The sequence below is a fragment of the Camarhynchus parvulus genome, chromosome 27 (assembly GCF_901933205.1).
Source record: "Camarhynchus parvulus chromosome 27, STF_HiC, whole genome shotgun sequence".
NCBI classification, from domain to species: domain Eukaryota; kingdom Metazoa; phylum Chordata; class Aves; order Passeriformes; family Thraupidae; genus Camarhynchus; species Camarhynchus parvulus.
Genome location: NC_044597.1, coordinates 2,933,101 through 2,959,593, shown reverse-complemented (window position 1 = coordinate 2,959,593; position 26,493 = coordinate 2,933,101). Strand labels below are relative to the sequence as shown.

At 58.0% G+C, this 26,493-nt stretch overlaps 4 protein-coding genes across 4 annotated transcripts; 1 reads left to right on the top strand and 3 right to left on the bottom strand.

Annotated features, from left to right (window-relative positions):
• Positions 1-9,287: 9,287 nt before the first annotated feature.
• Positions 9,288-13,328, bottom strand: DHX58 (DExH-box helicase 58). Its single transcript, XM_030966148.1, has 12 exons — positions 13,161-13,328; positions 12,882-13,083; positions 12,602-12,792; positions 12,284-12,400; positions 11,950-12,076; positions 11,688-11,870; positions 11,357-11,613; positions 11,104-11,253; positions 10,721-10,882; positions 10,348-10,538; positions 9,930-10,026; positions 9,288-9,705 (listed from the first exon to the last, which is right to left on the bottom strand). The coding sequence occupies exons 1-12, from the start codon at positions 13,326-13,328 to the stop codon at positions 9,526-9,528; spliced, it is 2,025 nt and encodes a 674-aa protein (XP_030822008.1). The 3' UTR covers positions 9,288-9,525.
• A 472-nt stretch (positions 13,329-13,800) lies between these two features.
• KAT2A (lysine acetyltransferase 2A) lies at positions 13,801-22,148 on the bottom strand. The gene is given in 19 exon segments (XM_030966126.1): positions 13,801-14,823; positions 15,173-15,257; positions 15,452-15,515; positions 15,649-15,685; positions 15,757-15,871; positions 16,105-16,248; positions 16,324-16,434; positions 16,656-16,782; positions 16,853-17,061; positions 17,718-17,854; positions 17,941-18,048; positions 18,173-18,279; positions 18,362-18,553; positions 19,375-19,556; positions 19,704-19,793; positions 20,154-20,299; positions 21,285-21,408; positions 21,922-22,115; positions 22,118-22,148. Coding segments are annotated over 19 exon segments (2,397 nt in total). The 3' UTR covers positions 13,801-14,629.
• A 1,063-nt stretch (positions 22,149-23,211) lies between these two features.
• LOC115913973 (heat shock protein 30C-like) lies at positions 23,212-24,009 on the bottom strand. Its single transcript, XM_030966304.1, has one exon. The coding sequence runs from the start codon at positions 23,935-23,937 to the stop codon at positions 23,341-23,343; it is 597 nt and encodes a 198-aa protein (XP_030822164.1). The 5' UTR covers positions 23,938-24,009; the 3' UTR covers positions 23,212-23,340.
• A 1,536-nt stretch (positions 24,010-25,545) lies between these two features.
• On the top strand, positions 25,546-26,334 carry LOC115913975 (heat shock protein 30C-like). Its single transcript, XM_030966306.1, has one exon. The coding sequence runs from the start codon at positions 25,605-25,607 to the stop codon at positions 26,184-26,186; it is 582 nt and encodes a 193-aa protein (XP_030822166.1). The 5' UTR covers positions 25,546-25,604; the 3' UTR covers positions 26,187-26,334.
• The last annotated feature ends 159 nt before the right edge of the window (positions 26,335-26,493 follow it).

Genomic DNA, 26,493 nt, shown 5'->3' with positions numbered 1-26,493 from the left:
GTTGTAAACATGGAATAAGGTTTATCCAGTGCTGCAGCACTTCCCACGTGAGCAGGTGTTTGCAGGTGACAGAGGAGCTGTGTTCCCAAAGCAGCCCCTGCACCAGCCTGGGCACCTGCTATTTATAGTGTGAGCTGCCTTTGATGGTCTCTGTGAGCTCAGTAAAATATCTGGGCCAGGCACACGCAGCTCCCACAGCCCCACTCTGCCACAAGATGCTTCTCAAGGAAGGAACTGGGGATGCTGGATGTACCCACGTGCCTTGAGGGATTTAACGGGGAGGATCTGTGACCCCAGAGCCTGACAGAGCTGGGCTGTGGTTTGCACCCCAGGATATGCACAGCCATAGCAGCAGGGAAATGTTAACCCTAAAACTAATCATAATCCTGACTCTAACCCTTACCCTAACTTTAACCTGAAATCAAAAGTTAAATCGAACCTAAACCTCAACCTGACGCTAAACCTAATCCTAAAGCTAATCCTAACCCGAAAAATAACTCTAACTCTAACCCTAACCCATCCTCTAACCCTAAACATAACCCTTAGCCTACCCCTTACACTCACCCTGACCCTCACCCTAATCCCAAACCCAACCCTCACTTTAACCCCCCAAATACACTAATTAAACTTAACCAACCTACCCTAATCCAAATGCTAACCCTAAAAATAACCTCCCTCAAACCTAACCCTGACCCTCACCCTAATCCCAAACCCAACCCTCACTTTAACCCCAAATCAAATGCTAACCCTAACCCTTAACCTGAACCTAACCCTCATCCTAATGCTAACCCTAACCCTAAAAATAACCCTCACCCTAACTCTAACCCTAACCCAACCTCTAACCCTCACCCTAACTCTGAGCCTAACCCTAACCCTGAAGCTAACCCTAACCCCACCCCTCACCCTAACCCCACCCCATGGGCACCCAGCCCCATTCTCTAACTGGGGGGCAGAAACAAGAGCACAAAGGGGTCAGAGCTGAGCTGAGCCCCCATTTGGGCACCCGTGGGTGCAGGAGCTCCCCAGAGCTGCAGGAGTGAAGGAGGGACCCCAGCACTGGGCATCACTTGGAGAGGCACCAATAATTCACTGTCAGGGGAGAGGCTGCTGTTATTTTATGGCCATTGTTATTTCCTTCCTATTGTAACTTTTAATTAAAACCTACAGAAGGCCGATAACTGCTCCCTCTGCATAATTGCAGGGAGTAAATTTTATTATATAGGAAAGTGGTTTTAATTTTTCATGGGCTTGTTTTTAGGGAAGAGCAACACTTTGGTGGGATCTGTGAGCCCCAGTGACATTATCAAAGAGGAACAAAGATGGGTTTATTACCTGTTCCCCATAAAACTCTTCTTTTAGGGGAGTTTTGTGCTTCCTCCTAATGAGAGATGAATTGCACCAGCTTCATTTGCTGTAGGAGGAAAATTAAAATGAAACTGATAAGAGCCCAGCCTCTAGCTCCTGCCTTACCTCCCAATTATAAATGAAAGCTCACAGGCATTCCAGAGATGGGGCTTGATGTCTACATTAATTATAAATAAATTATCTACACTTAATGTTTAAATGAAATTTCAGATAAAGCTTTATATTTAGAAAAAGTGTTGCATCAGTGCATAAATATTTATGCAAGGAGCCTGGGTGAGCTGCTGCTGCTGCTTCAGCAGAGCTGGAGCAGGGAGCCTTGCCTGGGTGTTGGGAGGAGGTGGCACTGAGCCCACCAGGAGGGGAACAGTCCTGGGACAGTTTAGGACAGTCCTAAAGGCTGGGGTTTGCTTTACTGGGGTTTGGAGAGGGGAGGTGATGGGACACTCTGTGCACGTGTCAGCCTGATGTATTCAGAGCAGCAGCCCACAGCCAGGGAGGACAGTGACAATGACAGTGACAATTCTCCATGCTCTCATCTTTCTCAACCCTCAGGACCTTGTGGCAATGTCCCACAGGAGCCCTGAGGTGGTGCCAGGGCTGGGGTGAGCCCTTAATGTAGCCAGAGTGCAGGAGGAGAAATCTGACAGGCCCCAGCTGAAAGCTGTGTGGAAAACCAGTAAAGGAGGACAAATCAAATGGATGGAAATTGTTCAGCCCCAGTCGCTTGTGAGGGAGTCCAGATGAGCTCCAGGCAGGATCCGGCATCCTGAGGTGGGATATCAGCCCTGGGACACAGAGAGCTGCCTGTGCCCGCACTCCTGGCCAGCCCTGGGATCTGCTTCATGCCGCCAAAATCTGGGATGCAGCATCTTTCCAGGGCCAGGAATGCGTTTGTCTGATTTCTTTGCGATGCCTGAAACAGAGCACCCGTGTCAGGGAGAACATCCCTGTCAGGGAGAACATCCTGGCCAGGGCAGAACATCCCAGCCCAGGAGAACATCCCAAGGGAGACGTTCCATTGGCCAAGGGAAATATCCCAGCCAGGGAAACACCCCAGGCAGGGAGAACATCCCAGAACATCCCAGGCAGGGAGAAGATCCCAGGCAGGGAGAACATCCCAGAACACCCCAGGCAGGGAGAAGATCCCAGCCAGGTGCACACAAGAGCCGCCAGTGAGGGTTGAGCAGGCAGAGCCGGGCGCAGTTGGCCCAGGAATTTTAGCAGGGTCACCTTTGGTATCACAGCACTGCACAGCCCTTGCTCTGCAATGGGAGCAGTATCTCATTTCTTCCTCAATTAGCTCCTGATTATCAGTGTCCCAGGGCCCCTTTCCAGTCTCTGTTTAATGCACCATTAATAATTCATTTCTCAGATAGCAGGAACGCAGCGCGAGGTTGGGGCTTTGTGACTAATAAGCACCAGAGCAACTCTCTCATCTCCAAGGGACAAATGAAGGCAACAAAAAGAAAGTGGAAGAATCAAAGATAATATGTTTTGTGGCCTTTAATCAAACACTGCATGAAGGGTTGGATTACTCAGGTGAAGAACACACTGGGCTCCCACTCCTCACCAGCATCATCCCCATCCCTCTGCCTCCCCTGGCACAGAGGGAAATTGAGGCACCTGGAGTCAAAACTAGGGCTGCCCTCCTCCCAGGGTTAGAAATTTAGATAGAAACTAGACCTTTCCTGAAGCTGGAAAATCCCAGGAGCAGATTTCCCGTTGCCCAGCAGAGCTGAGGAGTTGCAGGCAGGCTGGCAGCTGCACATTAAGTGTGACGGGTTTCTGACAGATCCAATTATAAAGCCAAGCCTCAGCAGAATTGCAGCCCTAAGATTTAGTGCGTGAAATTTTGTTTGGGGAATTTTTCGGGTATTGCACCTCGTGCCAGGGGTCCCTGCAGGCCCCAGACTGTGCCTGGGTCTCACCCCACCGTGCTGTGTCCCCTCCCTGCCACATCCTGCCGGTGCCCAGCCCAAACAGTCACCTAAAAATGGCCAGAAGGAGAGTGGCCACCCCAAGCAGTGCTGAGGAAGGGGGGATCTGCAGCCCCCCTGCCCCACAGAGACGTGCCCTGGCCCAGGGACTGTCCCTGCCCCTGCAGGGGTCACACACGGGCTATGGGCTGTAAATCATTTGATTCCCAGGAGCTGAGGATCTGCCCAGGCCTTTCCACACAGCCCTAGGATGGTATTTTTAGCCCTTTCCTAGAAAAACAAGGTGGGCATGTGTGATGGTCTTGTTCTCAGCTGACCAGGGACTTGGCTGCCCTGGGAATGTTCCTCAGGGGAAAGCAGCCAAGAAACCTCCAGGGACCAAAGGATCTGGGCCAGTGAGGACACAGGGATGCGAGTCCAGCTGCTCCCACAGTGCTTTTGTCTGAAGAGAAGTCAAGCCTCTTTGCCAGGCAAGGGGTTGTTGTGCTCCAGCCAGTGCTGCACGAGCCTGTTCCATCAAAACCCCAGGATTAGGGGGTTTGTTTTACTTTTTCTAAGTGGCTGAGAGCACAGGGTGCTGACAGGAGGGCCTGGGATCACAGGTGGGCACAAAGCTTGGGATGAAAGCTGGCAGCCTGCAGCGCTGCTGCTATCAGATCAGAGCAGCATCACCATTCCCTGGCTGGGGAACCCAGGAGCTGTTGGGAAAACAGATTTGCTTTTACATCTGTGAGGCTGTTCCATGCTCTGCCATCCACAGCTGAGCCCAGGCTGGCAGGAGCAGAACAGCACCAGGGGGCTCAGTGACTGTGGGGGGCTGGAGTCTCCCCAGTCCTGGCTTTGTACCCTCCTGGGCACACCCAGGGAAGGGCTGCAGCCCTTTCCCTCTCGGGTTGCTGGTGTTAATTGCTGCCCCGAGATGTGCAGGATGTCTCTGCTTTGGCCTGCGCGGCTGAAGAACGAGTCTGGACTCTTCACTTTTCGGTCTTGAGGTTATTTATCAATTCTTATCTATAAAATTTTCTTTCTGCCCAGCCGAGGTCTGCTCACTCTGACCTGGTGTTGTCCTTTTATACTACAAACTACGTATAACATATTTACACTTAATTCCCAACACCTATCACCTATGTTAGACAGTGCACTTCTACTCTAAACCAATCCCAAAGTGCCAACATCACTGCAGAAAATGGAGAACAAGAAGAAGAAGTAGAAAGACTGGACATGCCCAAGTTCCTCCATCTTGTCCTCATAACCCCCATACCAAAAATCCTAAAATTGACATTTTCACCCTGTGATCATTTTATTATTACACCATTCAAACCTCTGTGACTTTCAGGTCCTCATACAAAGTTGGCAGCTTGCTCCAGGGGTCAAAATCAAATCCCCAGGTGTTTTGGGCTGCGTGCCAGGGTCTCTGAGCCCCCCGGCAGGGTCCTTGGCAACTCTGGACACCCAGAGGGATGCACTGAGTTCCGACATTTCCCCAAGCTGGGATTGCCCCTTTGCACTGGCACCTCATGGCTGGGCTGGTGGGATCCGCACTGGGCACGGGATTCAGTGGGTACCAGAGTGCCAAGCAGCAGAGGAACCTCCCAGATTCCCCTGGCATGGGCAGCCCCTGGTGCCGCCATCCCCATCCCGGTGCTCCTGCCTGGCACGTGCCTGGCTGTGCCACTGGCTGGGCTGGCACCACACACCACATGCCAGGGAGCTGTTTGAACCCAAGCAGAATAAACCTGCACTGATTCTACTTCCTGCCTCCCGCTCGGGGCGCGAGGGAAATTGTTTGATGCTAATCCCCTTGTTTAATCCAGCAGCATCCTGCCATGCCAACAGGCAGGATTAACTCCTGCCGCAGCAGGACAGGGACACCTCTGCACGCTTCACGGGCCCCATGCAGAGACATTTTTCTGAAAAATCCCTTCACCAGCATTTCTTCTCCTGGGAAGCTGAGAAGCCTCGGGGAAAATGAAAACAATATTATCTCATTTGCTTCTCCTGTGTTTTGCTGCTTTGGAATGTGGTTTGGAGATTGTTGCTCCAACAGGTGGTTGTTTGATTGGTTTCATGTGAATTGTTTTAACTTAATGACCAATCACTCTCAGGCTATGTCTGGACTCTGGAATGAGTCAGGGGTTTTCATTATCATTCTTTGTAACCTTCTGTCTGTATCTTTTCTCTATTCTTTAGTATAGTTTAGTATAGCATAATAATATAATATAATATAATGTAATGTAATGTAATATAATATAATGTAATGTAATGTAATATAATATAATGTAATGTAATGTAATATAATATAATATAATATAATATAACATAATATAATATAATATAACATAATATAATATAACATAATATAATATAATATGACATAATATAACATAATATAACATAACATAACATAACATAACATAACATAACATAACATAACATAACATAACAGCCTTCTAAGAACATGGAGTCAGATTATCAATTCCTCCTCCATCTGGGCACCCCAGAAATGCCACATTTCTGAAGACTGGAATTTCCCCTGGTACAGAGAGGGAAGCTCCAGCTGTCCCAGGAAAGGCCATCTCAGGGTCTGATGTGCTCCCAGGCTCTGGAGGAGATATTGTGCAGCAGCCAGATTTTCAGATGTGCCTGGGAAGCAAAATTCAGTCCTCAGGATGCCACCAGACTCCTGCTGCTCATCCTGCTGCTGCCTGGGCCAGGAACACGAGGCAGGATGGAGCCACCCGCAGGGCAGGATCCCCACCTTTATTTATCTCTTTGATAAAGGTGTGCCTGGCGTCCTGCTTCAGCTGCTCTGTGCCCTCCTTGCTGCAGACCTGCCCCTGGATTTCAAATTTCAATTTGCCTGACTTTATCTATCAGCCTCAGTTCTCATCATTCCTCTCTGTGTGCCAAGTTAAAGAGCCCTTTATTACCCAGCAGTTTTCTCCCCAGGAAGACGCTTGCATGCTGGAATCAAGTCACATCTCAGGCTCCTTCCTGATAACAGGCTGAGCACTAAATCCCACTAAAATCCACCCTGGGGAAAGGGCTGACCCGAGGCACTGCCAGGTGGAGGAGCCAGAGGTTTTCCAGCTGCTGCCTTGAGAGGGGAATCAGAGCTTTCTGACAGAGCACTGCTGACAGACGGAATGAGCTGTGAAAAAGAAATTGCTGCGTTGCCCTGTGAGCACAGCCAGGGCCACAGGAGCTGCTGGGGCTGTGCCCACCCTGGCAGCCCGTGGGCAAGGGGCAAAGCCCTTCAGCGTGCTTGTGCCAGCAGAATGTGCTGCAGCAGCTGTTTGCTGCGGGGCTGGTGGTGCCCAGCTCTGCTTACAGAGATGGCTGGGACATCAGTGGAGCTGAGATAAGCAAAGGTGCTTCGAGCCACAGACTTCTCCCAGCCTGGGGATTGGGCCACGGACTCTGAAGGATGCCGGTCCTGAAGGATGCTGGCTCAGGAGGATGCTGGCTCAGGAGGATGGCAGCCCTGAAGGACACAGAGCAAGGTCACAGCAGCGATCACTGCAGCTCAGCTGCTCCCTGCTGCCAGGCCCAAGGTGACCGAGCCCCTGGGAAGGAGAAATCAGATGCAGCTGATGTTAAAGCAGGGATGCAGAGGGAAGAATAAGCAGAGGATGGATACAAACCCACCTCCAAAACCCACAGAGACTCACAGCGCTGTCCTGGTCCCATATTCCATAACATCAGCTGCACCCCCTCAAAAAGGGGCAAGTTTTGTGTCAGAAATTCTGGTTTGGGGCTGTCCCAAAAGGACAGACAGATCTGACAGGGCTGGTGAGAGGTTGTACCACCCAGTGCTGTGGGCACCCACTGGGCTAACTCACAACCTGAATTCTCCAAGCACAAATCAGGGCAATTTGAGCTGAGCAAAACGCTCTGGGGTCCCTGCGGGAGGGATCCTGCCTAGGGAGCTGGGAGGACAGGCCATCCCAGCCCACAAGGAGCTACAAATAACTCAAACGGCCTCATTACCCAGTTTCTGATGCACAGGAGCTCGCTTTCCCCGGGGCCATGTCCACCTGGGAGCGGGCTATGTGTGCCTGGCACCGCGGGAGCCTCTGGTGCCCTGCTCGCGTCCTTGTCCTCCTGCAGCTCCCCCTGACCTGCCGAGCATCCGCAGGGCGGTCCCCGGGCCAGCACCAGCACCTGTGGCAGGGTCCCGCGGGGAAGGGATACGCGTGGAGCCGCGGGTGCAGCCCCCTGTACTGGCCGGGGCATCCCCCGGGCCCGCCGGATCAACCCCCAGTTCCCCGCGCATCCCCCGCATCGTTTCCCCGTTCCCTGAGCAACCCCCGGTTCCCTGAGCATCCCCCGGGCTGTTTCCCAGCTCCCCGAACATCCCCCGGTTCCCCGGGCATCCTTTGGTCCCCCCAGATCGTTTCCCGGATCCCCGAACATTCCCTGGTTCCCCCGGATCGCTTCCCGGTTCCCCCAATATTTCCTGGTTCCCCGGGCGTCCTCCAGTCCCCCCGAGCTTCCGCCGGTTCCCCGAACATCTCCCTGTCCCCCCGGATCGTTTCCCGGTTCCCCGAACATCTCCCGCTTCCCCGGGCATCCCTCGGATCGTTTCCCGGTTCCCCGAACATCTCCCGCTTCCCCGGGCATCCCTCGGATCGTTTCCCGGTTCCCCGGGCATCCCCGGTGCGGGGCTCCCTCTAGCGGCCGCGGTGGGGCAGCACGGCCGGTCCGGGGCTGCGCACCTCGGTACCGAAAGAATCCCCAGGTACCGAATTAGTCCCTCGGTACCGAAAGAATCCCCAGGTACCGAATTAATCCCTCGGCACCGAATGAATCCCCAGGTACCGAATTAATCCCTCGGTACCGAAAGAATCCCCAGGTACCGAATTAGTCCCTTGGTACCGAATGAATCCCCAGGTACCGAATTAGTCCCTTGGTACCCAATGAATCCCTCGGTACCAAATGCCTCGGTACAGAATGAATCCCCTGGTACCGAATGAATCCCCCGGTACCGAATGCCTCAATGCTAAATTAATCCCTCGGTACCGAATGAATCCCCCGGTACTGAATGAATCCCTAGGTACCAAATCCCCGGTACCAAATGAATCCCCCAGTACCTAATCCCCAGGTACCAAATCCCCCAGTACCGAATGAATCCCTTGGTACTGAAGCCCTCGGTACTGAATCCCTCAGTACCAAATGAATCTCCCGGTACCAAATTAATCCCTTGGTACCGAATGAATCCCCCTGATACCGAAAGCCCCGGTACCGAATGAATCCCTCAGTCCCGAATCCCCTGGTACCGAATCCCCCGGTACCAAATGAATCCCTCGGTACCAGATGAATCCCTCGGTCCCGAATCCCTCGGTCCCGAATCCCCTGGTACCAAATCTCCCGGTACCAAATCCCCTGGTACCAGATGAATCCCTCGGTACCAGATGAATCCCTCGGTCCCAAATCCCTCAGTCCCGAATGCCCTGGTACCGAATCCCCCAGTACCAATCCCCCGCCCCAAAGCCGGCCCATTCCTGCACCCGATCCCGGTCCCGTTTCCTGCCGCAGCCCCGCGGCTCCCCTGCAGCTCGGACACTCCCCAGGGCACTCCCAGGTGAGACCGAGGGGACACCCGGAGCCCCCCGGGACCCCTGGGGCTGCCCCAGAGGGGTTCAGGCTCGTTCTGCACCTCGGGAAGGGCCGGGTTTGGGTGGGTGGGTGAGATGGGTCGCTCAGGGCACTGTCCGTGGCTGGGGTAGGGCTGGGGCAGCCTCACAGACCCCACTGTCCCCTGGAGACCCCTGTTCTGCCAGCACAGGGTACAGCAGGTTCTGGCCCTGGGGCAATTTCCCCCCCTCAAAGCCTCCTGTACCCACCCAGCTCTTGCCACGAGTGATGCAGCCACCCTTCCCCTTCAGTCTAGCATGTGTGTTTTAATGGGGAGCCATCAAGTTCATAAATCAGTGTCCTGGACCACAGAAATGATGGTTCTCCTGGCAGGGTTGTGGAGGAGAAGGCAGCAGCATGGGGAGCAAGGTTTGGGTGGCTTTCAATCCCAGCGTCTCTACACGGGTGCAGCAAAGCTCCTTCAGCAGCCATGAGATCCAGCTTGGGACAGGCTGCTGGGGCTCAGACCAGCAAGGAAGAGAGAAGTGAGCCATGGCTCTCTGTCCAAGGGTTGAGGAAGCCTCCCCTTTTCATGTAGCACCTTGAAAGTACCCTGTGAATGGTCCTCTTCTGAACAGAGCCCGTGCTACAAGGACAGGCTGTAGGTGCCAGAGCAGTACTCCACGTAGTCAAAGGCCTCGATGGGGAATGTCACAGCCCCCCACTTCTTGTACCTCCTCTTCTCTGCCGGCGTCTCCACCACGAAGTTTTTGATGCAGAGGACAGGCAGCTTCACCTGGCGGTACAGCATCTCCATCCCCCAGTCCTGTGTAGGCAGGGAGGGGACAGTCACACAAGGCACACACAGCGTCCCCAGGCTGCAGGGCCACAGGGAGGGGACAGTTCCTTGCTCCCAGGGCATGTCCCAGCTTTGGAGACAGCCTGTGTCCGTGTCCCACAGCACATACATGGCACAGCTCACAAGGCACAGCCCTTCCTGCCCCTCCAGCTGTGCCTGGGCTGCAGCGACAGGGGAATTGTGGTGCTCACCTGGCTGCAGTCTTTGCAGGAAATGCGGCAGCCGGGCTCCCAGTCCTTGAAAGTCCTCTGGAACTGTATTTTCCCAGAGGAAACTCTGTAATATGACCTGGAAGGAAGGGGCCACCAAGATTGGGGTGAAACACCACACACCCAGCCAGCCAAAAGTGTCTGTGGGGTGAAACACCACACACCCAGCCAGCCAAAAGTGTCTGTGGGGTGAAACACCACACACCCAGCCAGCCAAAAGTGTCTGTGGGGTGAAACACCACACAGCAGCCAGCCAAAAGTGTCTGTGGGGTGAAACATCACAGTGCCGCTATTTGGTTCAGCACCAAGGGCCACACAAGCACAGGCACGTCTCGATGGCTGTATTGGTAATTATTCCAATAAATCCCCTTACCCCTCTGCCTGCCCATGAGCCCCCTACCCGAATTTGGGGTTGACATTGACGTGGTGCATGCCCTCCACGGTGCGGATGTCGCTGCCGCGGCACACGGCCCTGCTGCAGTTGATGCAGTACAGGCGAACAGCAGACGCCTGGTGCAGCTGCCTCCGCTCGCTGATCCTGGCCTCCTTCAGCAGCCAGCTGTCCACAGCCACCCTCTGCAGCTCCCGGATCTGGGGGGGACAGGGTTCAGCACAGGACAGATGGCAGAATCCATGGATACCAAGGGAGGCATCATCAGCACAGAGCAGGAGGGCAGGGCAGGATGGGCACACGCTGGCCAGGCCCCTCACACAACCCCATCCCAGGATCTGGTGTTTCCCTGCCAGTGCCCATGGCAGCACCCAGCACCCACCTTTTGGACGTACTCCTGCTCAGGCATGGCTTGCACTGCCTGAATCGCCCTCTTCATCAGCTCCACCAGGTCCTCATTGAGCAGCTCTCGGGTCACCTCTTTGGTGTTGGCTTTGGCAAGGACAGAGTAGACGCTGTTCTCAGCACGGGCACGGCCCCGGGCCTGCAGGGCAAGGTCCAAATGTTGCAGTCAATAGATAAAGGACACAGCCAACCCTTCTGAGCTACCCTGTGAGGATGGAGCCACCTCCACCCTCCCCTGCACCTTGCCAAGGAGATGGGCTCATCCCCAAGGAGCTGCCTGCAGGGAATGCAAGAGCCCCCATGTCCCACCCCTGCAGCTTTGGGGGATCCTGGCAGGGCCAGAGGGAGCCTGGGCAGCACCTGCATCATGGCAATCTCGTTGGTCATCAGCCCATAGCGGACCACGACGTTGCACTCGGGGATGTCCAGGCCCTCCTCGGCCACGCTGGTGGAGAAGAGCAGGTTGAGGGCTCCCTGACGGAACTGCTTGATCACATCCTGCTGCTCATTCTGGGTAGACAGGGGGGTGATGCCTCAGCAGCTGTGTAGGGCTCTGAGACCCCCAAAATGTGCAAAGTGGGGTCGGTGCAGCTGCTGCCCACCCTGCACTCACCTGTGTCATGTGCCTGGTCTGGTTGCTGTAGCCGGCGCCGGTGAGGACGGCGGCCCTGATGTGCTGCCCATGGAGCGTGGCCGTGCTCTGCAGCCAGCTCAGCAGGCTGTGGGCACTCTGCCTTGTCTTGGTGAAGACAATGCCACGAGAAGTGCCCAGGGGCTGAAAGTGCTCACGCAGGATCCCCTCCAGCTTGGCCAGCCTGGGGTTCTCATAGCAGTGATCCCCAGCAAGCTCCTGCAGTCTCACCCTGTTCTCTGCACAGGTGAGAGGAGTGTCAGGGACACCCCAAACGCAGCCAGCGTCACCCCCCTCCAGGCCCCCCTGTTACCCTCAAACGTGGTGGTGAGGAACTGTTCAGTGGGGTCCTTCTTATCCCTCTCAGAGCTGTAGAACTGCTGGAGGCACTGGAAGGCGTCCACCATCCTCACGGTGTCGTTGATGAGCAGAGCGTCGTTGTACTTGCGCAGGTGCAGGGCGCACACCCGCGTCTTGCGACAAAACATCTCTGCAGCTGCCAGGGCAGGGGACACGGCAGTCACAGCCTGTCGCCATGGCTCAGCCCTGCCACACCCTCCCTGGCACAGCCCCACCTCTCTTCTCCAGCTTCACAATGCGCTGCTCGTAAATCTGCGTGCCAAAGTCCTGTGGGAAATCCAGCTTCTCCATGAACTGCTGGATCTGCAGCATCACCTTCTTCAGCTGTTCACCAAAGGGGTCCTGGGAGCAGAGAGGGGCTCAGAACACGGGAATTGTGGCTGCTTGCATGACCCAGACAGTTGTGGGATCCCCCAGCACCAAAGCTCTGGGTCAACTGATTTTTCACACTGAGCAAAGCAGATGAAGGTGCCTCACACAGCAGGGCTTGGGGGCGTCTCATCTTCCACCCAGTGAGCAGCCCCCTGGCTCTGAGCAGTCATCCCTCACCTGTGATCTCTCCTGGCATAGGTCATACTGCTTCTTGGGTTGGGGGACGTGGCTCTGCAGGTGCTGCAACTCGTCCTGCACCGATGTGATCTTCTCAGTGTCCAGGTTGGCGCAGATCTGAGAAGGAAAGACCCTGCTTCCACCCTGAGCCCAGCTGCCCAGGACAATGCAGCACGTGCTGCTCACCTGGTGAGTTTGGGGTGACTCCTCCAAGCTGCCCAGCACCCACACACCTGGGCATCAGCCCCCTTGCCAAGGAGCACCCTGCTGAACCCCAGGGGAAGCCGTGCTGAAACAGCACAGGGGCACAGGACGCACCTGCAGGATGTGCTCTACGGCCCCCTCATAGGATGTTGCCCCACCAGTGCCAGGAGATGCCGTCAGCCCCAGGACCTGTGGCAGGTCCTGCTCCCCACCGAGCTTGCGCTGGAGGTATCTCAGCATGATCTTGTTGTAGACGGTGTCCTTGTGCGTGTGGTGGCACTCATCTATCACCAGCAGTGAGAAATCTGCTCCGGGCCAGGGAGGGGAGCAGGGTGAGATGTTTGGGGCTCAGCCACGGCTGTGGGGCCAGCAGTATTTGTAGCCTGGTGCCCACCTGTCAGCTCCACGTGCATGTCCTCCTCCGTGCTCACCAGGGCGTTCTGCAGGATCTGCGCTGTGCAGATGACAACGTCGCTCTTCTTCACCAGGTCGGCGAAGAAGGTTTTGTGGCTGGTGTCCCCACTGATGGACGTCACCTTGAAGGTGTCCTGCAGCACGTGGAACTCCTTCTCGGTGTGCTGGTCCACCAGGTGCACCTGCACGCACAGGACCACACTCAGCACCGGCCAGGACCGGCGCCGGTGGCTGCCGCGGTCCCGGGGCAGGGCAGCACCTTGTTGACAAGCACGGCCACCTTGCCGCCCCTCCGGCTCTCCAGGTGCCGCCGGCACACGTGCACGGCCACGCGGGTTTTCCCGGCCCCCGTGGGCAGCCAGACGATGCTGTTGCGGCCGCGCAGGGCCGGGGCCGCCGCCTCCCGCTGGTACCCCCGCAGCTCCATTCCCCGCAGCTCCGTTCCCCGCAGCTCCGTTCCCCGCAGCTCCGTGTCCCGGAGCCGCCGCAGCCGTCGGGAAACGAAACTGGAGGCGGCGCTGAGACCGGCGGGCGGGGCACGGGGAAGGAACAGCAAGGGGGAGCCACGCTGGCCGAGCTGGGGAAAACAGAGCCGAGCCGAGCCGAGCCGAGCCGAGCCAAGCCGCCCGGCTCGGGGATCCCCCGGGAGCCCCAGCTCCGAACTGGAACCGAAACCAAAAGCGAGCGGAACTCCCACAGAACCTCCCCGCACCCCCACCTGTCAACACCCTACACCCCAATTCTGCCCAGTGCACCCCAACCCGTCCACGGGGATCTTCACACTCTCCCCATCCCGAGCTGTTCCTCTTCCCCTCCCCAACACCCTCCAAAACATCCCAGGTTGTCCCCCCTGCCCAACACGCCGGGGTGAACCCCAAGGATGGATCTGGGGCTGCACAAGGACATTTATTAAAAAAACAAACAAACGAACAAACCAACGAAAACACCAGTCAAGTGAAACGGGGGAGTGGAGGGCAGGGAAAGGGGCGGGGAGCAAGGAGGGGACAAGCAGAGGCGGCTGCCAGCTGGAGCAGAGCAGGGAGCAGAGGCCAGCACAGCACCGGGCAGCCACCCTCCCTGGCACTCAGAGGGGCAGGACTGGGGCTGGCAGCCCCCCGCTGCCCGGCTGGCAGGGAGGATGGGCAGGCAGGGAAGGCAGACCTGCCCCGGGACGGGAGGGAAGGGCTGACAGAGGCAGCAGGAGCTGGGTGAGCAGGGCAGAGCCCCCTGCCCAGCAGGACCCCGGCCCGGGAGCAGCACCGCGGACAGAGCAGGGCTGAGCCCGCCTACATTCAGTGAGAGGGGCAGGGGCTGCCTGCGTGTGGACGGAGCAGAAACCAAAGCACTTGTGCGCCCCTGCCCTGTCACAGGGAGTCAGGGCAGAAGGCACGATCCCAGGTAAGGGGGATGCACAGGGCTCAGGGGGCTCCCCCTCCCCAGGCAGAGGTGGGAGCTCAGTGCTGTCCCTGCCCTGGGCAGATCCTGATGAGGCAGTTCCAGCCTCACCCCCATTCCCAAGGAGAGGCAGCCAGAGCACCTCAGGGATAAAAGCACCAGCCCCCCAAGCCCCTGTGGCTCCCCAAGAAGGAAAGCCCAGCTCCCCAGGCTGCTCAGCAGCACCAATCCCTCCAGCAGCTCCTACCAACACAGAGTGGGGCTGGAACCCACAGGAGCCCTGCCCCTCCCACGGGAGGGCCGGTGGCCACAGCAGATCCAGGCCAGCCCCCTCTACTTGTCGATGAGCCCTCCCTCCTTGAGCTTGAAGTAGAAGAACTTCTCGAGGGTGTTGGCACACTTGCAGTAGTCGCTGTCGGGCGGGTTGTACTCGCGGCAGTTGGTGATGATGCGCTGCAGGTCGGCGATGAACAGCTTCTTGGTCACATAGTAGCGGTTCTTCAGCCTCTCCGTCATGGTCTTCAGGTCTGCACGTGGCACAGGTCAGGATCCCTCCCCCAGGCTTCTGCATCCCCCCAGCCACTGAGCTGGACATCAGCCACAGGTCTCAACTCATCCCTTTCTCATTCTGGACTATCCTGAGGCTCCCACCGCCCCAAATGGGAGTCCCCAGCACAGACCCCACAATTATTGTGGGGTCTCAGCCCCCTCTGATGATTAATGCGGGGTTCTCAGCCCCCTTTGCTGAATAATGTGAGGTTCTCAGCCCCCTCTGCTGATTATTGTGGGGTTCTCAGCCCCCACTGCTGATTAGTGTGGGGTTCTCAATCCCCTCTGCTGCAATCCTGCCCCGGGGTGCTGGACACACCAACCTACCAATGGGGAAGCGGATGATTTCATAGTAGTCTGGTGCCTCTGACTTCTTCACCGGCTCCATGAAGGGCCACGCACTGGGGTGGGTCTGGGGAGAAGTGGGGGGCAGTTGGAGCAATGAACACACAACCCTTGTCTGCTCCAGCACCCAGGGGTCCTGCTCCCCCCCACACCCAGCTGTCCCCAAGGGCAAAGCCCTGTACAGCCCATCCCAAGGGAGGCAGCCCTGAGGGCTGTCAGGGGGACAGGGACCCCAGAGTGAGGGTCCTTTCCTGCCCACACCTTGATCTGCGCCAGGAGGTTCTTCAGCATGTTGTAGAGCTGGTCTGGGTCCTTCAGCTCCTTCCTGCAGGACAAAACCAGTGCCCATCAGCCTCTCTCCACTCCAGGGCCAGGAAAACACCAAGGCTGAGGCACAGCCTGAGCTGAATCCCCAGCCCTGCTGCTTCAACAGCAGCACCTCCCCATGCAGCACTCACCCCTTCTCCTTCCCCAGTGGTTTCCATCCTGTTTCTCCTGGAAGAAAGTGTCAGTGTCACATGGGGAGGGAGGGCAGAGCCCCCCTGCCAGACCCTGCCAGGACTCACGGATCCCAGGGACGCTCTCGATGGGGATCTGCCGCACGCCCTCCTTGAAGCAGGTCAGGCCTGGGTAGACCTTGCGGATCTGAGCCTGTTTCCTCTCAATCAGCTTCTTGATGATCTGCAGGGAATGGGGGTTGGAAGGGAGCAGGTGAGTGGGGGCTGCAGATGCTCCAAGGACCCCACAAAGCCACCGTGCAGGGCCAGAGAGAACCCCAGCCAGTGTCAATGCCACCACTGCCCCTTCACTGCCCTGCAAGTCTGCTCTCAGGGCCAGCACAGCCCCACAGCTCTCCTCTGCTTTTGGGGGGTGGCTGGCAGTCACCTACCCTTGTGCCCACCCCTGGGCCATACCTCCTTCTGCTTCTTGATGATGTGTGAAAGCTCAGTGTAGGGGATGCGGGGGTTCAGCTCACACTCCATCAGGGTCGCCCCCTCGTAGTCCTTGATGTATCCCAGGTAGCGGCTCTTGGGGACCTTGATGTCCTTGGAAAAGCCCTAGGGAAGAGGGGCAGGTGGGAGGGGGTAGGTGTGCAGCAGAGCTGGGAGCAGCTCCCAGGGAAAGGAGCCCACCTGCTTTTTGAAGTAGCCAATGGCGTACTCGTCTGCATAGGTGAGGAAGTAGAGGATGTTGTGCTTGATGTGGTACTCCTTCAGGTGGTTCATCAGGTGCGTCCCATAGCCCTTGGGGAAGTACCATGAGACAGAGATCCCCCCTTAGCAGCCCCAGTTGGGATAAACAACCCCCATGGAAACAGCAGCTGCAAGATGACCTGGAGCAACTACCACAGCTTGGGGCTGGCCAGTGCCGAGCAGGTTTGGCCGCCCAAGGGGCTACAGAGAGACCATCCTGCCCACACCAGGCTTTGGGGGGCACACCTGTGTGCCCACCTCCCTTCTCTCACCTTCACTTGCTCATTGGAGGTGACAGCACAGAAGACAATCTCCGTGAAGCCTTGGGTAGGGAACATACGGAAGCAGATGCCCCCAATCACTCGTCCATCCTTGATCAGTGCCAGGGTCTTGTGCTTCCTGCAGGCAGCATGGCCGAGGGTGAGGGGAGCCCCCCACACCGGCCCCCAGGCACCCCCCAGCCACGCACGGGTCAAAGACGAGGCGAGTGATGTACTCCTTGGGCATGCGGGGCAGCTGGTGGGAGAAGACGTTCTGCAGCCCCACCAGCCACATCAGGATCTTCTTGTTGGATTTCTGGGAGAGCGAGTTGCCGATGACGTGGAACTCGATGATGCCGCGGCGCTCCTCCAGCCGCGCCGTCTCGTCCCGCGCCGCGTTGGCCGACAGCAGGCTGGTCTGGGGGCACAGGGGAGGGGGTCACTGGCCCTGCACACCCTCTTTGGGGGAGCCCACCACACCCTGGCACGCTGGGGAAGCAGCTCTGTAATAATTCAGCCTCCTGCTGGGTGCAGGTTTGCCCCTGAGCAGGCTGCATGGCCGGACAGCTCGGTCCTTTAGGGGAACAGACTGCCCAATAACCCAAGCAGCTCTCAGCCACTGGCAACCTTAGCAAGCTTAAGGGATATCGGCTCTTTTAGTGATTATCAGCTCTTTTAGTGATTATCAGCTCTTAGCTGGCAAGGTGCCACAGGCAGGCAGACTCAGGGCAAGAGAGGAGAAGGCTGTTCTGGCATTCCACAGTGATGGTTTTATTGGGTGTTTTAAGTTGGGATGTCTGCAAAGGGTTCTGGTGACAGCTCTTCTACAGAATTGGGCTAAAACAGCCCATTCTATAGGGTATAGGGGGATCAAAAATTGCCCAATAGCAGGGGTTAAAGAGAAGTAACCTATGGGGTTACAGAGAGATAAGCAGGGGTCTGAAAGGTGGAAGAGAGGGGCTTCAAGGTATTCACCATGACTTGGCATTTCCTATCTTTAGGCCTCTGCCCTAGCAGGCCCTGTGCCTGCTACACTGTAGGCCATGGAGGCACCCCAACATCCCCAGGCCGTACCTCAGGGCCCAGCATGGCAGCAGGGTCCGTGATGGTCAGCATGACCTCGTTCACCAGCTCCATGGGGATGTCTCCCATGACACGGATCCGCTTGGCATCTTCCAGGGTCAGGCTCTCAGGGAGCTTCCTCTTCTCTCCTGGCATGGGAGCAGAGCAGCACATCCAGTGCTGGGAGGGACCATGGACAGTTCCAGCTCTCTGGAGTGGGCTCAGGTGACCTTACCTGGCAGGGGCTCTGGGGTGCTGGTGTCCAGGCTGGTGGCTGAGCTGCTGCTGCTGAGCTTCTTGCTGAAGAGAGGAGTGGTGGGCACGGCAACGGTGCTGACTGCAGCTGCAAGAAACCCATGGTGCCCATGACTGAAAATGCCTTGTGAAAATGCTCAGCCACACCTTGACCCTTTATCCCTCAGCTCCCAAAAAAGGAGGGGGGGAAATCCAGAATTATCCTGAAATACCTGGGCGAGACACCAGCTGGGCACCCTCTGCAGCGGGCACTGTGAAATCAGCCTCCCAGATGGGAGAGTTCTCACCGTAGATCTCCTCCTCCAGCATGGAGAGGAACCTGGCAGGGAGTGGCACATCAGCATGCGAGCATGCCAAAGGAGGAGTGCTCTCCAGCAGGCATCCCCACACTGGGCACCTACTTGGGGAAGTGGGTGAGGATCAGTGTCCGTTTCTCCGGCACCAGCTTGTCCTTCTCCACGCGGAATTTCTCCAGCAGCTGCCGGCGCGTCACCGTGAAGATGGACTTGAGGAGGCTGCGCCCAAACACGTGCGTGGTCTCATAGCGGGGCAGGCTGTCACAGCTCTGTGGCACATGGCAGTAGCACAGCCACCTGTGGGACATGAAGGGGCTTTGCAGACAGGGCTGGAACCATGTCAGAACCCAGGAAATTCCTCTGGCTGCCCTGGAGGACTCAAGCCCCTGCCCAGGGGGCTCAGAGACCTTGGCACAGAGCCCAAGACCCCTGTGCCTTTGATTTAGCCCTTGGAAAAAACAATTACCAACCTTATATGAAGAATTACAAGCCACGAAAGTTTAAGTAGAATGATAGTGAATTTATCACAGGGTGAAAAATAGATTTTTTTGGGGTTTTTAGAATAGGGGTTCAGGGGGCAAGATGGAGGAATCTGGGCACGTTCAGCCTTTCTCCTTCTTCTTCCTGGCCTCCATCTTCTGCTGTGATGTCGACACTTTTAGATTGGTTTAGAGTAGAACTCACTGTCTAACATAGGTGATAGGTATTGGGAAGTAATTATAAATATTGTACATGTAGTTTTTAGTATAAAAAGATAAAAGACGGGCAGTGTGCCTCTGACTGTCTTGTTGAGCAGACCTCAGCAGGTCAGGAGAAAGAATTCTATAGATAAGAAACAATAAACAAACTTGAGACAGAGAAATGAAGAGTTCTGACTCCTTCTTTGACCGCCAGGCAGGGAAAAGAGACTTTCTGACACATCTGGGGGTCACTCTGAGCAGCAGGAGAGAACCAGAGACCCCAGAGCACCCATATCCCTGCTGGGACAATGCTGCTGGGAGCAGGCTTGAATGAAGGGCACAGCTGACATTCAGAAGCATTGGCAGCCTGCTCTCCTAGTGACTGACAGTCTGGGAGAGCCCAGGGTGGCTGTCTCAGAGGCCCCCTGCCCTCCTCACCTGGTGTAGTTGACCTTGTAGGTGGCCACGTCGTCATTCTGGGAGCGCTGACGGAACTGGGACGGTGTCTCCAGCTTCCAGTAGTTGAGGCACAGCAGGAACATCTTGGAGAGCTCATACATGGTCTGGCGCTCCTTGGGTGGCAAGTGGCTGAATTTGTACTGCACAAAATTCAGGACTCCCTGGGGAGAGGATGGCACAGTGGGAGAGTGCCAGGAGCTGCTCTGGGCTCTGCCATGCTGCCTCCCAGAGAGTGAGGGGACCGTGCAAGAGCAGCAGAACACAGGACAAGCCATCAGGGCAGTGCACCAGCCTGACAGCAGCCTCACCTGCTCAATGTTTGGTTTCTCAAAGGGAGGGCTCCCCAGGGACCCCTCGACCACAGGCTGGCTCATCTGCAGGATGCACTTCCGCAGCAGCTGCAAAGACACCAACAGACATGGTCAGAAGAGCCCCAGGAACTGGATATTCCAGGAATGGTGGAGATGGCTGAATGCTGCCATGGGGCTGCTCCAATTTCTACAGCCAGGAAGGCACTGGTGCTGCCCTTGGAGCACACCCATTCATCCCCTAGAACTGCTCCCCTAGGGAATTCCAGACCAGGAGAGCAGTCACTCCAGAAGAGAGTCAGCATTCCAGGTCTCTGGGCTGTGGGATGGTTCACAGCCTCAGCACCAGCACAGCACAAACAGTGGGACAGCAACCCCCACAATGACCAGAAACTCTGCACAAGTCCCCCCATGAGTGGGGCAATGAGAGCTGCCCAGCCCCAGACTCACCTTGAACAGGTAGAAATACACCTGCTTGGTGTCTGTGTCCTCCTCCTTGTGCACTGACATGAAGAGGTTCTCCACATCCACCACCATGCCCAGCAGACGGTTGATCTCCTCCTCTGAGACGTTCTCCAGGTGGGACACGTGGTCAGCTGTGCCAGGGAGAAAGCCAAGGGATCATCACCACAAAGAGAAAGCCAAGGGATCAGCACCACAAAGAGAAAGCCAAGGGATCAGCACCACAAAGAGAAAGCCAAGGGATCAGCACCACAAAGAGAAAGCCAAAGAGATCATCACCACAAGGAGAAAGCCAAGGGATCATCACCACAAAGAGAAAGCCAAGGGATCAGCACCACAAAGAGAAAGCCAAAGGATCAGCACCACAAAGAGAAAGCCAAGGGATCAGCACCACAGTGAGATTGAGGGATCAGCACCACAGAATAGGAATGTGCTTCTTGTTGATGGAGTGACAAAACTACCTTTTGTCTCCTTAAAAAAGAAATAAGCTTAGTTTTTCTCTTCAATCAAGTGAAAAGACACCTTATTAGATCTGGGGGCTTCACTTCAAACATAAGGATAGCTAACTGGACAGGAGCCAAAAAGTTTTGCTTGGGGAATTTACTAGAAAAAGAAGAGAATAAAGAAACTAATTACTTTTGTGAAGTGTTTTACTAAGGGCAGGAGAGCTTTTTGCACTTAGTTTTTCTCTGTAAAGAGTTTTGTTATTTTGCCTTTATTAAAACCTTTTTGTTTCCAATGCTGCAACAGAAGCCACCCTGCTGATTTTATGCCCCTTCTAAGGTAGCTGAGCTATCTTGGGTGTGAAATAGATCTCCAAAAGCTTACGAGACCTGGCTCAAAGAAGCTCCTAATTCATCACAGTGAGAACAGGGGATCAGCACCACGGTGAGAACAAGAGATCAGCACCACAGTGAGAACAAGGGATCAGCACCACAGAGACACCAGGGGATCAGCACCACAGTGAGAACAAGGGATCAGCACCACAGAGAGACCAGGGGATCAGCACCACAGTGAGAACAGGGGATCAGCACCACAGTGAGAACAGGGGATCAGCACCACAGTGAGAACAGGGGATCAGCACCCCTTGTCCTGCCCAGGGGGTGCCACAGGAGTTACCCAGAGCATGGCCACAGCTCCGGCAGGGCTCACTCAGGTTGGTCACTGGCTGCTGCAGGTCCATTCGAGGGGCTGTGGGGGGGTTGGGGTTCTTCCAGCCATTGCACTTGCAGGCGTCGTTGGCCTGGGAAGAGGGACAGCAGTGGTCGTTGCAGTGGGTGCCACTTTCTGTGGCCAAAAGATATCCCAGGCTCCCACGTACCCCTTTTTCACCCAGCCCAGCTTTTCTCAGCCCCCACCACCCCAAGACTCCCCCGTGCAGCCCACAGGACTCGGCAGCCCCTGCTCAGTGACATCCCTGCACCTCCCTTGGGTAACTCAGCACCCTCATCCTGCACCTCCTGCCCAGCACCCCCATCCTGCACCCCATGTACATCCCAACCCCGCATCCTTTGTCCGTGTATTCCTTCCACTCCCCCCCTGCATCCCTAAATTCCCCTCCTACACCCCTCCTGCATCCCCCCTCAGGTCAGCATCCTCATCCTCCATCCCCCACCCATGCACAGCACCGAACCCCCACTCCCGCATCCCCTGCACCCCCACCATGCCCGTCCTTGCATCCCCCACTCGTGCACAGCCTCGAACCCCCCCTCCAGCCCTCCAGCCCTCCGTGCCCTCCCGGCCCCGCCGTTCCCACCTTGCAAGCCGAGAACACCCCGAGCTTCTCCAGCTTCTTCCCGCGGGGGAACCCCCGCACCTGCGCCTTGCGCTGGCTCGCCCGCTGCTGCTGGCTCAGGCCGGGCCGTGCCGGGTCGCTGGATCCCGCCCCTCCAGCCGTCCCCCCGCTCGCCCCCGCTGTGGCCGCCGTTGCCGTGGCCGGGCCCGGCGGGGCCGCCCGGGCTGCGCGGCCTCCGGCTCCGCCATGCCGGGCCCGGCGTGCGCCCCGCGCGCACTGCGCCTGCGCGCCGGGAGCGCGGGCAACGCCGGGAGCTGTAGTCCGCGGCGGCGGCGGGGGAGGCGGGGCCGCTGCTCCCGGGACGGCGCTCCCGGGGCCGGTTCACGCCACCCGCTGCCCCAAACGTGAGCAGAGCTCCCACTCGGCACTGCGGGTGGCGTGAACCGCCCAGAGAGGATCGAGATCCGGTCATGACGACCCACCGCGACAGCCCCTCACGGGGCGATGCCGAGCCGCCGGTGCCCCGCACCCCTCCGGTAACCGGTAGCGCTCCGCTGCCTCCCGCAAATATGGAGCATGGCCACGCCCTGTTCTCCTAACGCGGTGTGTGACCCGCCCTCCGCCTGCTCGCAGCCGGCTTGGGCGGCCGGTGCGGAGCGTGGCCGCGCCTCCCGGCCGGTCCCGGCGAACCGGCTCCGCCCGCAGGGCCATTTATGAGAGACCGCGCCCCTCTGACCGCGGGGGAAGCGGATTAGCGGCGGGCTGGAGCGCGGAGCTGCGGGCACCGCCTGGAATGTGCCAGCACTGCCGGCGGGGCGGGCACGGGAGTGTTCCAGCAGCATCCCGGAGATGGGAGTCACTTGTTCCCAAGGCTGCCCAGGGGGATGCTCAGGACCTGCCGGGGATTCTCGGTGCTGCTCGTGGCCCGGAGACCCTCGCACATCCTCCTCTGCCAGGGCAGAGCTGGGCAGAGGTGCCCGGGACATGCCCGGTGCCAGAACAGCCAGCCCCGTTCCCCTGGCAGAGGGGCCGGGACATGCCCGGTGCCAGAACAGCCAGCCCCGTTCCCCTGGCAGAGGTGCCCGGGACATGCCCGGTGCCAGAACAGCCAGCCCCGTTCCCCTGGCAGAGGGGCCCGGGCCATGCCCGGTGCCAGCACAGCCCCGTTCCCCTGGCAGAGGGGCCCGGGCCATGCCCGGTGCCAGCACAGCCCTGTTCCCCGCCCTGCCATCGCGCTGTGTGGGCACGGGCAGGAGCGTTGCAAAGCAAGACCAGAAACACTGAAACCACGCAAATAAAAGTTAGGAATATTTATTACATATCAAAAAAAGCCACATGTTTCGGGCAGACACCACGGCCCGGGCCATGGCGCGGTCCCGCTCTGCGGCCAGCAGCTGCCCCCGTTGTCGCCAGGCTCAGCCTGGTCCCCGTCGCTCCTCTTCACGCCTTGGCCCGCTCGGCTCCCTCCTCAGCGCTGCCAGCTTGCTGTGCCACCGCTGGCCCCATCTGGATGGGCACATTCCTCTCGGGAGCGGCTGGCAGTGCCAGCTTGGGGGCCTCGATGCGGAGCTGCCCATCCTTGGACAGGGAGCAGGTCAGCGCTTCGGCATCCACCTCCTCGGGCACGTCCCACTCCCGCTTCAGCACCTCGTACTTGTAGGAGAAGGAGCCCTTCTCGTCCGTGCTCTGCGTCTCCTTCTGCCCCACCAGCACCACCTTCCTGCCCACCACCTTGACCGAGAGCTGCTCGGGGGCAAAGTCCTTCACGTCCTGGCACACAGAGAAGCCGTCCCCGGAGCTCTGGGGCAGCGCTGCGCTGGTGCTGGAGGCGATGCCGAGCCGGCCGGGGCTGCTCCCGCCGCTCAGGTACTGCTCCACGCTGCTCATGAACTCCCGAGCCCTCTCCATCTCCAGCCGCATCTCCCGCTCCAGCTCGGCGAAAAGGGTGCCTGGATGTGGCCAGAGGGTGCGGACGGGTCCCAGCCACGGGAACAGCGAGCTGGACATGGGCGGCATAAAGTGCAGGCGGCAAAGCATCTCTGTTCCGAAGAGTGCTCCGGGCTGTGCTGCTGCTGCTCTGTGCAGGGCTGGAGCCGTGCTGGGCTGGGCAAGGGGAGCAGCGGGTTTTATTTTCCCCTGCCCAGGGGTGTGTCCCTTCCAGAATGCTCTCTCTCCCCACGCAGCCTCCTGGAGCCATCGCCTATTTTTGAGAGGCTGATTATCCACCAGCCAAAATAGCAGCGCCTGTTTCTGGGGACAGGTCACATGCCGCAAATAGGGAGCCGCAGTCACCGCCGTGAGCTCAGGTTTCTGCAGAGCCATCGTGATGCAGCAGCGCCCGTGGGGCCATGGCCGGGGGACTACAGAGCCCTTCCCTGGCCCCCCTGCCAGGGGCTCGGTGGGGGAAGGCTCCACTGTGCCAGGAGCTCATCACTCCTGCCAGTGCAGGAACAAATCCCACCCCTGTACATGTCCCATGGCATCTGCTGCCAGGCACTTCTTTCACTTTCTGGGACCCCTCTCCCTGCTGGGCACCCCCACCCTGTCCTGACCCCTCAGCACCCCAGCTGGGCATGGGGACATGGACTGACCCCTCAGCACCCCAGCTGGGCATGGGGACACGGACTGACCCCTCAGCACCCCACTGTGCACCCACCTGGGCATGGGGACACGGACTGACCCCTCAGCACCCCACTGTGCACCCACCTGGGCATGGGGCACCCTCACACCCCATTCACCCACCTGGGCATGGGACACAACGCCCACCCCATATGGCATGGGGACACGCTGACCCCCACACCCCACTGTCACCACCTGGGCATGGGGACACGGCTCCCCACACCCACTGTGCACCCACCTGGGCATGGGACCGACTCCCTCACACCCCACATGGGCATGGGGACACGGACTGACCCCTCAGCACCCCACTGTGCACCCACCTGGGCATGGGAACACGGACTGACGCCTCAGCACCCCACATGGGCATGGGGACACGGGCTGACCCCCTCAGCACCCCACCTGGGCATGGGGACATGGCTACCCCCACACCCCACATGGGCATGGGGACACGCTACCCCCAGCACCCCACATGGGCATGGGGACACGGGCTGAACCCCTCAGCACCCCACCTGGGCATGGGGACATGGGCTGACCCCCTCAGCACCCCACCTGGGCATGGGAACACGGACTGACCCCTCAGCACCCCACCTGGGCATGGGGACACGGGCTGACTTCTGGTCTCACCTGAGGGGACCCACCTGGGCACAGATGGGGGGAAATGGAACACAGGGGAGGGTGGGGGGAGGCAGGGAGGAGACGAGCCCAGACTCACTCCATTGCCTGGGAAATGCAAAGGGCACAGATTTTTGGCAAGGGTGGCTCAGGCATCCCGCTCGGAGGCTGAGGTGATGCTGCTAATTATAAGCCAGGAGAGCAAAGCTGTAAGAGTCAGGGCGAAGGTATGCCGGGCACGACGTCAGCCCTGCCTCTCCTCACGGGTGACTAACAAGAATGAGCTGGAACGGGCTGGAAAGAGCTGAGCTTTTCTCCCGAGGCTGACGTAATGTGCGGGACAATGCCACGCCTCCGGGGAATCGGCTATAAAAACCTGCGGCGGCAGCAGCGGGGCAGAACGCTTCCAGCCCACTGGAAACGGGACAGCAGCAGCAGCAGCAGCAGCCACAGCAGCCACAGCAGCAGCAGCGATGCTTTGCCGGATGCACCTCGCACCCTTCGCCTCCAGCTCCCTGGCCAGCCGGCTGGGCACAGTGAGGACCCTGTGGCCACACGCAGAGACCATCTTCACCGAGCTGCAGCAGGAGATGGAGAAAGCTCGGGAGTTCATGAGCAGCTTCGAGCAGCTCCTGAGCAACCACGGAGCCATGGCCATGGAGCACAGCCCGAGCAGCAGCATGAGCCTGAGCCAGAGCTCCGGGGACGGCTTCTCTGTGTGCCAGGACGTGAAGAACTTCGCTCCTGAGGAGCTCTCGGTGAAGGTGGTGGGCAGGAAGGTGGTGCTGGTGGGGCAGAAGGAGACGCAGAACGTCGATGAGAAGGGCTCCTTCTCCTACAAGTACGAGGTGCTGAAGCGGGAGTGGGACGTGCCCGAGGAGGTGGATGCTGAAGCGCTGACCTGCTCCCTGTCCAAGGATGGGCAGCTCCACATTGAGGCTCCCAAGCTGGCACTGCCAGCTGCTCCTGAGAGGAGTGTGCCCATCCAGGTCAGCTCTGCTGCCCCACAGACCGGACCAGCTTCTGAGAACGGAGCCACCAAAGCCCAGGTGTGAGAGGATGGGACCCGACGGCCACGGCAGGACCGGAGCAGACAGGAGCAAGTCCTGGGTTTAAGCCCAGACAAGCTCCATCAGCAATGATGCCATTTTTTTCACTAAACTGGAATGTTTTTATATCCAATAAAAATACTTTTGCATTGAATCTTCTTTTGTGTTCTCTGGGTGTTAATTAATGGGGAGGCTGCGCCCTGCTCTTGGTGCCAGAGGAATGGGACGCACAGGGAGGGAAGAAGCTCTCCTGCTTCTCAGGGCAGCACAAAATGGGGTCAGACAGCAGACCCAGAGGGTGCTGGGAGGGAGG